Source organism: Pongo abelii, chromosome 8, assembly GCF_028885655.2.
Source record: "Pongo abelii isolate AG06213 chromosome 8, NHGRI_mPonAbe1-v2.0_pri, whole genome shotgun sequence".
NCBI lineage: Eukaryota > Metazoa > Chordata > Mammalia > Primates > Hominidae > Pongo > Pongo abelii.
This window is the reverse complement of record NC_071993.2, coordinates 13,131,859-13,145,789: the sequence shown is the minus strand read 5'-3', so window position 1 is coordinate 13,145,789 and position 13,931 is coordinate 13,131,859. Positions and strand designations below refer to the sequence as shown.

The 13,931-nt window shown below is 44.1% G+C and overlaps 1 protein-coding gene across 1 annotated transcript in view; it reads left to right on the top strand.

The window, feature by feature from the left end:
- The first annotated feature begins 8,190 nt into the window (after positions 1-8,190).
- CCDC3 (coiled-coil domain containing 3) overlaps positions 8,191-13,931 on the top strand; it is a 105,804-nt gene continuing 100,063 nt past the window's right edge. Inside the window, exons 1-2 of the mRNA XM_002820531.4 lie at positions 8,191-8,763; positions 11,431-11,605. Of these exons, the coding sequence (XP_002820577.1) occupies positions 8,390-8,763; positions 11,431-11,605 (549 nt within the window). The 5' untranslated portion in view covers positions 8,191-8,389. The remainder of the gene's footprint in view (positions 8,764-11,430; positions 11,606-13,931) is intronic.

The following is a 13,931-nucleotide window of genomic DNA, read 5'->3' as shown; positions in this document are numbered from 1 at the left end:
ATTTTGATGATGTCTAAGTTTTGTCTAACTCAAGTTAGCAGAGGTTTCCTCCTAGATGTTTTAGGTTTTATATTTTGAGTTAATTTCTGTGTACAGTGCTAGGTATGGGCTGAAATATTTTTCCCTCAATTGGTCTAGCACCATTTGTTCAAAAGGTCATTCTTTTTCCAATCAATTTCCAGTGAATTATCTCTGCAGCTTTTTAAATAATCAGTTATCTATATATTTATTGGTTTATTTCTGGACTTCATTTTGTTCCTTTGACATAGGTATTTGTGTTTGCACCAAATCACACTTTATTGCTTACTATAGGTTTATAGTAGGTCTTGAAATCAGGTAATGTTAGCCTTCTGATTTTGGTCTTTATTTTCTAAGTTGTTTTTGGCTATTCTCAGTTCTCTACATTCCATATGGAATTTTGACTGTGCTTATCAATTTTTATGAAAAAGTCTACTGGGATTTTTATTGAGCTTGCATTTAATTTGTAAATCAGTTTGGCTAGAATGAACATTTTAACAATATTGAGTCTCCCAACCTATGAAAAAAGTATATATCTCCATTTTCAAAATATTCTTCAATTTCTCTCAGTAACGTTTTGTAGTTCTCAATGTATAAGACTTTTACATATTTTATGAGATTTATTTCTAAATATTTCGTATACTTTGATGCCATTGTGAATGGTATTATTTTTAAAAATGTCAATTTCCAATTGTTGTTAGTAAAGAGAATACAATTGATTTTTGTATGTTGATCTTGTATTCCACTTGTTAAACTTGCTTATGAGTTCTAGTAGCTTTTTTGTGGATTCATTTGCATTTTCTAGACAGATGATCATGTCATGGGTAAATAGAATTTTACATCTTTTTTTCCAATCTGGATGCTTTTTATTTTATTTTATGGAATTATTGCACTAGAACCTCCAGTACTATGTTGAGTAGATGTGATGAAACTGAACATCCTTGTCTTGTTTCTGATCTTAAGGGAAAACACTCAGTCTTTCACCTTAAGTGAAAGGTTAGCAGTAGACTGTATAGATGCTTTTTATCAGGTTGAGAAAGTTCCCTTCTATTGCTAACTTACCGAGTTTTATCAAGAATTCTCTTTTTGTGAGCATATAACATATATTTCTAAGACTTGTGGGACAGACAAAAGTGTATATCCACAAACAAATTCACATGCAACTATATTGATTTCTATATCTATTATTAAAATCTATGAATTCATGTTTCACCACCGCAGGATCCATTCTAGTTTTCTTCCTTTCCATATATGTAACTCCCTTTTTTAATAGTGAGAAACTGGTTTCCATCCTCCTTAATAGATTTGCTTATTTGATCAACCTTTTGTGTGTAACTATTCTCCCATCACTACTCCCATCCCATAGCTCATACCATGCCTTCCACATCACACTTGGAGTCTGGCATTCACTGTACTGCTGCTGCCTTCCCCAACATGGACATCCTCATTACCCTGCTTGGCCTCTGACTCCCTGGCTTGGGCTGCCCTTCTGCATGGACACTCATCTCACCCTAACCATGCTCTGATTCTCTGAACTGGGTCATGCCCTTTCACATGGAAGTCCCCTGTTCTTGCTCATGCACTGACATCCTTGTGGATGTTACCCTGTTGGCTTCTGAAACCCATGTTGGGCTGCATGCCTAGGAGGCCCCTCTTTGCCTAGACACTGAGTCTTTGCAAAGTCTGCCCTCCCACATGGTCAACCCCATAACAGGGTACACTGTCATGGGGTTTTGGAGCCTGAGACCACATGATAGGCTCTTCTTTTGCAGGGTCTCTCCTTAACCCTTCTTGGGCCCTGATATCCTGTAGTGGGCCACTCCTCTGCATTGATGCCCTCACCCCTTGTGGCTCACACCTGCAGTGGGAAGCCCCAGACAGAAGCTCCTCCTGTCTTGCATGTCTCTTCCATCTCTTATCCTGCCCCAGCTTGGAGACCTAACTTGCTTGGCCCCAGCTTGGAGACCTAACTTGCTTGGCCCCAGCTTGGAGACCTAACGTGCTTGGCCCCAGCTTGGAGACCTAACGTGCTTGGCCCCAGCTTGGAGACCTAACTTGCTTGGCCCCAGCTAAAGGCTTTTAGAGCTGAGTTTTTCAGGAAGAGATAGAGAAGAGGAAGGAAGAAGAACTCACTCATTTATTTTTCATGAATAACTTAAAATATTTTTTACATAACGAAAAAATTTCCACTATTTTGTATTAGGATTTAAAAAAATTATTTTAGGAAGAAAGGACATATTTGACTATACTTGGTCTATCTTTAAGAGAGTGTAGCTCCATTATTGCTTCACAAGTGTCTTTTATAAGGCAATTGTAGTCATAATTAAGTTCAACTAGTGGTATAACTAAGGTAAAAGCTCAGCATGTCCTGGGAGACAGGTACACACTATAATCCAGGAGGAAATAGCCCAGACACTAAAGAAATTGCAAGACTGCCTATATGTGTCAGCAGACTCCAGGCAGAACCAAAGTGGGTAGAATATAATACTAGTTTTGGCAAAATTTATTGTTTTGATGCATTTGAGAGTATAAATTTAATATACTTCTAGAGGTGATTCTAATAGCTTACTTGATTGGTTGACTACAATTTGAAGGAATTCCATGGTGGCTGAGATGCCGGAGCTTCCCTGAAACAATGTAGAGGAGTGAATCCAAAGGCTTAGGGAGTTAGGAAGGTTGAACTGAATACTCGATGTGTGACCTGCACAGCCACCTGCCAACTACATTCCACAAGATGACCCAGAGGTATTTGCTTCACAACAGCAATGAGAAATATATTAATGAAGGAAGTACTGCATCCTTGAACATCTCTGTGGTTTCTCCTCTTTCTAGAAAAGTTATGACTGTAGTACAGGATGATGCCATTGAAAAGGGGTCGAGCGGCAGCACTTAACTGCCAAAGGGAAGGTAAGTACCTCTACCATAAAGGTCGGGAGGGGCATACTAGTAATCAGAATGTTTTGATTGGCAGAGATCTTTGACAGTGGATAGTTGATCATGATGTGTCTTGAAAGTAAATATGTGGGCAGCCTGTGAGTGTAGTGCCTAATCTATGTAACAGCAAAAACTCTGGTAGCTGAAAACCTGACTTGAATTCCCACAGAGAGGAACTGAAGCCCCTTACCCAGCTTTTAGACATAAGTAAATTTCTAGACACAGAGCCTTTTGACTGAAAGGTAAGCCAGGTGCCCTTGAGGAAGGACCCTGCACCATTGCCAGATGCACACACCATAAATCCTCCTCTAAGACTTCTCCAAATGGACCAAAGTTGACAACTGACAAATCCCCACATTTTCTCTCTGACCCATGGGTGATGGCTTTTATTGTTGGAAGGGCTAAGCAGAAGCTCCTAGAACTTTCATTTGTACCAAGAGAATAAATCAGAAGCAATATTGCATCCCTGAGGGGACTGCAAAAATCCATGCTGCCATCAAAGACTTGAAAGAAGTGGCGATAGTTATCACATCTCCACTGAACTCATCAGCTGGTCTGTGCAAAAGTCACATGGGTCTTGAAGAATGAGTGAGGACAACTATGAACTTAATGAGGTGGCAACTAAAATTCCAGCTGCTGTCCTAGATGTAGTATCTTTCCTGGAGCAAATTGATATGTCTCCCAGCATTTGCTTCGTAGCTACTGACCTGCCTTTTTCTCCTCACTGATTTGCAAGGATTGCCAGCAACAGTTTGCATTTACCTGTCAGGGCTAACAGTATACTTTCAGTTTTGCTTCAGGCTATGTCAATTCTGCTCTCTATCACATTTATTCTGCAGAGATGTTGATTGTCTTGATGTTCCACAAAACATCACATTGGATTACCTCATGGATGACATTATGATGAATGGATCTGATGTTCATGAAACACCATATACTTTAGAGGCCTTGGTAAGATATAAGGTAGGAGATAGGCCCCACAAAAATTCAGGGACCTGCCACCTCAGTGTAGTTTCTGGGGGCTCAATTGTCACTCCTCCAAGGCAAAAGGAAAGTTGCTGGTCCTTGGATGATCTAAATGGGAAAAGAGGAAAAATGTGTGTTCAGCCTTTTTGTATTTAGGAGGGAACATATGCCACATTTAAATGTGCTTTTTGGATTCATCTATAGAGTTATCTGTAAGGCCGCCAGTTTCAAGTGGTGTTGAGCAAGTTCTGAGAAGTCTCTGCAGCAAGTTCAGGCTGTGTACAAGCCATTATATCACTTGAGCCTTGTTATCTAGAAGGTCCAGTGATGAAGTATTTATGGTAAACAGGAATGTTGTGTGGAGTCTTTAGAAAGCACCACAAGAAAAATCACAGCACCAAACTCTAGGGTTTTAGTGCACATCTATGCCTTATTCTGGATATGGCTATTTGCCTTTTGAAAAATAGCATCTCCCTTGCTATTAGGCTTTGGTAGAGATTGAATGCCTAACCGTGGTATGCTGGGTGATTATGTAATCTGAACTTCTCATCATGAATTGGGTGTTGTATGACCCTCCTAGACATAAGGCCATGTGTGCGCAGCAGCAATCTACCATCAAATGGAAATGGTATCCAAGAGACTGGAATTGGGCAGGTCCAGATGGTACAAGCAAGTTGCATGGGCAAGTGGCTTAGATTCCTTTGACTCTGAAGGTACGTTGCCTCTTCCACTCATATGGTTTATGGCCTCTTGAAGATACTCCAGTTGAATGAGGAAGAAATAACAAGACTGGTTTGCAGATTTTTCTGTATTACACACAGATATTACTCAGTTTCACTCATGGGTGATCCTGAAGGACACTGGTGAAGAAAGATTCTCCCAGTGGATAGAACTTTGAGCAGCAGATTTCATTGTATGCTATGTCTAGACTAAGAGAGGGCTGGTAGTACACATGGACACTGATTCGTGGGCAGTTGCTCGTGGTTTGGCTGGACGGTTAGGGACTTGAAAGAAGTAGGATCAGAAGATTGATGACAAGGACATCTTGGGAAGAGGTGAATGAATGGACATCTTATAATGGTTACCAACTGTGAAGATATTTGTGACCCATGTGAATGATGACCAAAGTGCATTCAGTGGAGGGGAAGTTCTTAGTGATTAGGTGGGCAATTGATGTACTCAGTGGATGTCTGTCAGTCTCTTTTCTTGGCCACTCTACTGCTTACTCAATGAGACAAACAGAGTGGCGCTGGTGGTAGAAACAGAGAGTATTCATTGCCTCAACAATGTGAACTTCCTCTTACCATGGCTGGCCTGGCTAACACTACTACTACTGCTGAGAGCCTAATATGTCAACAATAGAGGCCAACATGGATCCCCTAATATGGCCCCATTCATCCGAGGAACTAGTCAGCCACCTGGTGGCAGGTTGATTCCATCGGACCTTTTCCATCTTGGGGTCAGAGATGTGTCCTCACTGAAATAGACACATTCTGGACACGGATATGCCTTCCCTGCCATAATGCTTCTGCCAGTAGCACCATCTATGGAGTCACGGGGCACCTTATCCACCATCATGGAATTTCCCATAGTGATGTTTCTGATCAATGATTCCCATAGCATTGCTTCTTTCACAGCAATGAAGTGCAGCAGTGGTCTCAAGGCCATAGAATTAACTGGTTTTACCACATGTCCCATCACCTGGAAGCAACTGGACAAATTTTGAAAGATGTAACAGCTTAGTGAAGACTTAATTATAGTGTCACTTGGGAGTCACCACACTGAAATGATGGATTCCATCTTGAAGTGTACTTACTGTGTGTGCTTTGAAACAGAACATATACGGTACTATCCACCCCACAGCCAGGACATATAGGTCTTGGAATCAAGAGATGGAAGTGGCTCATGTCACTATTAAACCCAATAATTCACTCACAGAAGTTTTGTTTCCCCTCCTGGCTACCTTGAGCTCTGCTTGTTTGGAAGTCTTAGTCCCCAAAGAGGAACTTCTCACTAGGGTACACTGCAATGGCTCAATCAGGAAGAGAAACCCAATCAGCGAGGCACTCTGCCAGATCTTACAGGGGAGAAAAGCATGACTGATGTGTCTGCTGAATCCATGAGGATGATTTCTTGCAGGTGCTCACTTCTGCAAAATACATTCTGGGAAGTATTGGAAAAGTTTTGATTCTGTCAAGTTTATACAAGAAAAGAAAAAACAGCCATGTTTGCTGATTTTTATTTATTTGCTCACCTATGTGGAAAGAAAAGAGAGGGCCTTACAGTCTTTCGGGGTAGACAAATCTTTTCCAGGCCTTCAAGGCACTTGAAGATGCATTTAGTAAGCAAAACTTTCTTACTATCCTATCTACATAAGTTACAGTATAGGACTAAAATAGAGCAGGGATTCTGGGTGATACAAAATTAATATTAGGTCAGTTGCACACTCCTTGAGCCATCGTTGGTGATTCTGCTAAGGTTTTCTCTTAATTTGCTCTGTGTATATCCTGGTTAAAGGGCCGACCTGTGACTTTAGAGCATTTCCTATATTTGGCCCTATTCTAGTGTTGTAGTTAAGTACATGGATCTGGAGTCCGATTGCTGGCAGCTGAATCCTAGCTTGGTCAACTTGTAGCTTTGTGATCTTTGGTGTCAATTAACTTCTCTGTGCCTGTTTTCTTATCTGTAAAATGAGGATAATAGTTATATCTACTTCAGAATGTTGTTTGGAGAATTAGGATGCCATATGTACAGTCCTTACAACAATGATTGGCCCATGGTCAACCATGACTAAAGTTTAGCAATTCTTATTATAACTTGGCAATGTGTGTTGTGAGTCTGCCTGCCAGGAATATAAACCATTTGGGATCCCTGCTCTCTTTCTCTAGCAAACCTGCAGAACACCTGCTAAATAGCTCATATAGACTGAATCGTGTCTCCCCTCCCACCTCCAAATTCATATGTTGAAGTGCTAACTCCCTAATGTGACTGTATTTGGAAATAGGGTCTTCAGGCAGGTAATTAAATGAGGACGTAAGGGTGGGGTGATAACCCCATAGGACTAGTGACCTTGTTAGAAGAGGAAGAGACCAGGGCTCACTCTTTCTCCATCACACACAGAGAGAAGGCCACGTGAGCACACAGTGAGAAGGTGTCCGTCTGTAAGCCAGGAAGAGAGGCCTCACCAGTAACTAACCCTGGCACTTTAATCTTGGACTTCCTGCCTCCAGAACTCTGAGAAATTAAGGTCTGTTATTTAAGCCACAAGACTAGAGTATTTTATTATGGCAGCCCTGGGAGACTAATAGCATTATGAAATTGCATAATTTAAATATTCAGGCTGGATGTGGTGGCTCACGCCTGAAAGCTCAGCACTTTGGGAGGCTGCGGTGGGAAGAACGATTGAGCCCAGGAGTTTGAGACCAGCCTGAGCAACATAGCCTGTCTCTACTAAAAACAAAAAATTATCTGGGGTGGTAGTGTGCCTATATTCCCAGCTACTCGGGAGACTGACCTGGGAGGATCACCTGAGCCCAGGGGAGGTCGAGGCTGCAGTGAGCCCTGATGGAGCCACTGTACTCCAGCCTGGGTGACAGACAGAGACCTTGTCTTGAGAAAAAATCAAAAATCAAAACAAAACAAAAAACCTGTTGCCTTTAGAGATAGATGGAACTGTGGAGTCAGTATCCTCAAATTCACTCACTGATGTGAAAAGCTGTTTGGGATTTACTTCTGAATGTATTTCTCGGCTGTACAGTGTTCAGAAAATGGAAGCAGGGATTATGGAAACCATCTAGTTTTGAGAAAATCAGGGCCAAATGATTGCTTTTTGGAATCTTTTATCAAAGTTTTCTAAGATCTTCATTAAATAACAAGCAAATCTGAGAGAGCACGAGATCTAAAAAACCTTTTCAGCCCACACTGAATTTCCTAATCTCTGGGAATATAAAGTCAGATTTGGTTTCTATGTATTTTTACTCTGAAATGTAGAGACAATGTAAAAACTTAGGCAGTAATCGTGCAAATTAAGAGTCATTCTTTAATGAATGCCTTGCGTTTGCAAACAGGCTTTACGCCTGGCAAGCTCGGACCCCGTCCATCGTGGGGCGCCAGGAGATTGCTGGGCCACTGTCCCCAGTTCAGGGCTGGGTCCCGGCGTCCCCGCGTTCTCCGAGTCCCTGGTCCCCGCCCCAGCCGGCGCCGGGACCCGCCCGACTCCCCGCCCCTCTCCCGCCCACGCCCCAGCCGCAGGGGGCAGGGCGGGAGGCGGGCGCCCGGCGCGTCCAGTCCCCAGGACCCTTTTAAAGCGTGGCGCGCCAGGGCCGGGCATGCCGAGCCCCGTGGCGGAGACAGCGGTGCGCCCAGCTCCCGGGAGAGGCCCGAGCAGCCGAGCGCCCAGGGCTGCCCTTCCCGGGCCGGCGGGCTCCCCGGGCTCCCCGCCGCCGCCCCGTGCGCCCCGGGAGGGCCCGGCATGCTGCGCCAGCTGCTGCTCGCCGCGCTCTGCCTGGCGGGTCCCCCAGCGCCCGCGCGCGCCTGCCAGCTGCCCTCCGAGTGGAGGCCCCTGAGCGAGGGCTGCCGCGCCGAGCTGGCCGAGACCATCGTGTACGCCAGGGTGCTGGCGCTGCACCCCGAGGCGCCCGGCCTCTACAACCACCTGCCCTGGCAGTACCACGCCGGCCAGGGGGGCCTCTTCTACTCGGCCGAGGTCGAGATGTTGTGCGACCAGGCGTGGGGCAGCATGCTGGAGGTGCCCGCCGGCTCCAGGCTCAACCTCACCGGCCTGGGCTACTTCTCGTGCCACTCCCACACCGTGGTCCAGGACTACTCCTATTTCTTCTTCCTCAGGTGAGCCCGGCGGCGCCGCCACCTCTCTCTCTGCGCCACCTCCCGAGGTCGCCGTTACCTGGAGCCAGGCCGGTAACTCCCCGGGCAGCCTGTCGGTGCCAAGTGAGAATGCCCCTGGGGCGCCTACCCCTTGCCTTCTTGGATCTCTCTTGCTCCGTCTGACGTCTCTACAGACACCCTGGCTACCCCTGGTTAAGGCGGTTTAAAAGACAGGGAAGGTTTCTGTGCCTTGTACACAGAAGAGCATTGCAGACAAAAGCTCAAAGCGCTCTCCAACAGTCCGTTTGACTCGGGTTTTTAAACTGGCCTCAGTGGGACTAGATAGGGACGGTGAGAAAAACAATATTTGAAATCAGTCTGTGGCTGGCATTTTGGCTCTGCCCTTCCTAACCGTGATTCTGAGCGCATTTCTTGACACCTTCTCAAGAGCTACCATAGCCTCACCTGTGTAAAGTGAGAAACAGGGCTGGTTGAGCAAGGAACGTAACTCATGCAAAGCACCTGGTGCAGGTTAGACCAGCTGTCCACTCTCTCCTCTTCCCCATTTGCTCAAATGCCAAGATGTGAATGGTGTGGAATGTAGCCGGGGATTGCTTCACTATCTCATATCAGCTGCCAGGTTCTTTGAAATAGCAAAGGTTTACTGGGGCTCGGGGTTCTGCTGCTGGTAAAATCCTGGGTAGCAATGCTTTGAGGAGTGGAGAGGTGAACCAGGCAGCAGGTCCTCTCTGATTATAGACCACTGGAATCTTCTGAAGTTCCATGAAGGTTGGCCTGTGGTCAAGATGGAATGCATCTGCCTAAGAATTCAGTCAATTCTCATTGACTACTGAATTCTTCTGAAATTTGAATAGAGAGTGCCAGGTAGAACCCTAAATTCTTTGGTTGGCTTCAATGGAATTTGGAGAGTGATATAAAACAACTGAGAAAAACATCAAAATGGAATCTAACCTATCTATCAAGATAGTGAATTAATCCACTGTTGGGGTGATCAGTTGTAGTTCCAGTTTTCCCAGTCTGGGAAGTAGCACTAAGGATATTTGGAATGAAGCTGACATGGGTCTGCAGATTCACTTTTAGCTCGCATTTCTCTGAGAAAGAAAACAGTTCTACAAAGTGGTGTTTGTAAGTGCATGGTAACACATGTTTTCCATATTGAAGCCAGAATATCTAAGTTTAAAAAACATGTCTTGCTTTGTGTTGGCTTGAGTGGTTCAGCTAGATTAAGTTTATATATATATATATATATTTCCAGAGAAGTGTAGTTTCTGAATAAAGCCAGCGAGACTGAGAGAGTGCCCTTCTCGATACAGAGAAACTTAGGGTTTCATGTTTTTAATTAGGAAAAATACTGAGAAACAATCTATAAAACTATTCAAAACCAGAACTTTGTTCTCCAAAGGAAAAAGAGCCCAACTATTTGAGCAGGCTTTTTAAAGAAATTTTTATCATGAAATACAGTTTGTCGAATGGTTCCGTGGTGCTCAGCCAATTCTCATCTTTTTTGCTCTACCATGTTCACAAAAGTTAGGGCAGAAATACAAAGACAGTAGTCTGACATTTTCATTTCACAGGGCTGTCTTGCCTTGGAGTGTGTTAACAACTACACACAAATCATTCCTTCTCTGTTATTCTGGGACCCACTGAGATGAAACTGGACCTCTGGTTACTGTCAGGGGTGAGGGTGGCAGTGGAGACTTGCTGGTGAGCTCTACATGTTGTTTTTTTTTAGACTGGAGTGTAACTTTCATCTCTTTCTTTTTGTGACTTTTTAAAGACTCATTCTAATTGATTTATGCTAGGCCTTTAAATGTGTTCACTAATAGGTATACTGCATTTACTTTGTACCAAGTGCTTCATTTACTTAGGTTTTTGATGCAACGCTTATGACATCACCAAAAAAGTAGGTACTATTTTTTATTTATATATATTCTTTTTTTGAGATGGCGTCTCACTCTTGTCACCCAGGCTGGAGTACAATGGTGCAATCTCTGCTCATTGCAACCTCCGCCTCCCAGGTTCAAGTGATTCTCCTGCCTCAGCCTTCTGAGTAACTGGGATTACAGGTGTGTGCCACCATGCCCAGCTAATTTTTGTATTTTCAGTAGAGACAGGGTTTCACTGTGTTGACCAGGCTGGTCTTGAACTCCTGACCTCAGGTGATCCACCTGCCTTGGCCTCCCAAAGTGCTGGGGTTATAGGCGTGAACCACCGCACCTAGACAGTACTATATTCTTTTTGCAGATTAGAATACTGAGGCTTAGAGGAGTTAAGACATTTGTTTCATGTCATAAAGAAGATAAATAGCAAAGACAGAACTTAAACATAGGTCATTACAGCTGACCTTTTTTTCACCAGGAAATAAGGAACACTCTTTGAGAAGGAAGACCCCTTGGGGGACTTGGAAGACAACACAAATAGACAAACAGGCACCATACACATACTTTTCTCCATACTTTGCTCAAACTTATCTTTTGAAAACCTTAAGGGTAGACTGATGTAGTGTGAAACAAAGAAATAATTAGAAGTAGTAACTCCTCTAATGAGAGCCATGCCAGACATTGATGTGAAATTGGCAAGCCCGTTGCAGTTGTCTGTGACTCTTGATTGAAGCTGGTGCACCCTTGACTGTCTAGTCGATGTGTCTGCCTTTTTTTTCTCCACTAGGATGGATGAAAATTATAACCTCTTGCCTCACGGAGTCAATTTCCAAGATGCCATCTTCCCAGACACTCAAGAGAACAGAAGGATGTTTTCTAGCCTTTTCCAGTTTTCAAACTGTTCGCAAGGGCAGCAGCTGGCGACTTTCTCCAGTGACTGGGAAATCCAGGAAGACAATAGGGTAAGAATCAGCTAAATCCTGTGCCACAGCAAAACAATAGTGTAGCCACACTTTCTGTGTATTTTGTGACCAAAGGAGTCAAGAATACTCTTCCAAAAGCCCAGACCAGAGAGTATTATCGTATGCCCTCTCTCTCTCCTGCTATCCCTCCTTACCTCCCAGCTGTTAAAAAAGACCATTCATAAACTTTGGATCCCTGAAGCTTTACTGTTGGATAAGGAGTTCTTCCCGAAGTATGAGAACAAGATGAGATGAAGATTGGCATGCTGAGCCTCAGTTTCCTCTTCTACAGAACAGGGACAATAGTAGCATCCATATCAGGCTTGTCCAACCTGCAGCCCAGGACAGTTTGAATGTGGCCCAACACAAATTTGTAAACTTTCTTGGAACATTACGAGATTTTTCTGCAATTTTTTTTGCTTATCAACTATCGTTAGTGTTAGTGTATTTTATGTGTGGCCCAAGACAATTCTTCTTCCAATGGGGCCCAAAAGATTGGACACCCCTGATCTATGTCAGAGGGCTAAGGCAATATGATTTAAATATGTAAAAGCTATGATTATGTAAATCCGTTAGCGTAATGCTTAAAAGAGTAAGTGCTCAATAGATGTGAGCTGTTACGACTGTTCCTGACTGTGTGATTGTTATCGACAGCACAGGGCCCTAAGAAATTGTCTTAGAGGAAAGGAAAAGTGCTGAGGGAAATGAAATGAAATTGCTATCATAGCTACCACTTCTGTGATTCTTAACTATAGTTGGTAAGACATAGAGGTGCAGGATGGCCAAGGTGGTTGCTAAATGTAAGAGTCGGGATCGTAAGTGTTGGGAATGAAAATATAAAAGAGTCTTCCGATCTGGGCCAAATGCCAGAGTTGGAGGAAAATTCTGATGATCATCACTCTTCCAAAGCAACGGACATTGCCACAACCAAGTTGGGATGATAGTGGGGGCCAGGCCAGTCTAGGTCTCTGGGGCAATGACCCACCTCTTCCAGTCCCCGATTGAAGACATTTTTAGGGCAGTGTGACACACTGCTGGAGAGCGAGTTCTGATGTGGGTATCACATGGAATAAGGACTTTTTTTTTTTTTTTTTCCATTAATGAACCCATTTGCACATGTTAAGAGACTCCCTTCTTTCCACCCAACAAGAAAGATTTGAAAGAAGTGTCTTTCTCTTGTCTGGTGGGATGGCCTAGGGTAGCTGCCTTGTTCTTCTGAATCCCCTTATTGTCTTTTTTTATTTTGTTTTCCTTCCAACTTTTATTTTAGGTTCAGGGGGTACATGTGTAGGTTTGTGACATGGGTAAATTGCGTGCCACTGGGGTTTGGTATACCAGTCGTTTCACACCCAGGTAGTGAGCACAGTACCTGAGAGGTAGTTTTTCCATCCTCACCCTCCTCCCATCCTCCACCCTCAAGTAGGCCCCAGTGTCTATTGTTGCCATCTTTGTGTCCATGTGTACTCAATGTTTAGCTCACATTATAAGTGAGAACATGCAGTGTTTGGGTTTCTGTTCCTGCATTCGTTTGCTGAGGATAATGGCCTCCAGCTGCATCCATGTCTGCAAAGGACAGAATTCAAACCCCCTTCAAAGGGAGATTCAAAGGGAGCTTTCCCCAGGGCTCCCTGGACCGTGGAGGCCTTCTTCATGCTCTTGCACAGAAGCTATTCCTGTGAAGGGCAGGTACGTCCAACTAAGCGAAAGGATTTATTCTTCTTTGACATATGCCTGTAATCCCAGCACTTTGGGAGGCCGAGGTCGGGGGGGATCACCTGAGGTCAGGAGTTCGAGACCAGCCTGGCCAACATGGCGAAACCCCGTCTCTACTAAAAATACAAAAATTAGCTGGGCAGGGTGGTGCGTGCCTCTAATCCCAGCTACTCGGGAGGCTGAGGCAGGAAAATCGCTTGAACTCAGGAGGCGGAGGTTGCAGTGAGCTGAGATCACACCATTGCACTCCAGCCTGGGCGACAGAGTGAGAATCCGTCTCAAACAAACATTCCTCAGCTCTGCCCTACTGACAGCAGTCTAGACTTTTCTAACCCCTCCCTGATGGTTAGAAAGTTAGAACTTTCTGAACGCTTGTCATGTATTTTGTTCCCAATGTGGTTCCAAGCACCTGTCTTTATTCTTCCTTTTCCCGTTAAACTTTACTGTTGCCTACTCTATATTGAGTTGGACCCAGCATGTCTAAGCCTGAGTATCCCAAGCCCGAGTCATACTTAATTTCTTCCAAGTGAAGCCTTTTTAGGCTTGGCCCTTTGGTTCTCCATCTTGTGGGAGCTTTGCTTATATGACTATATAATAGATTTATGTCAAGAGA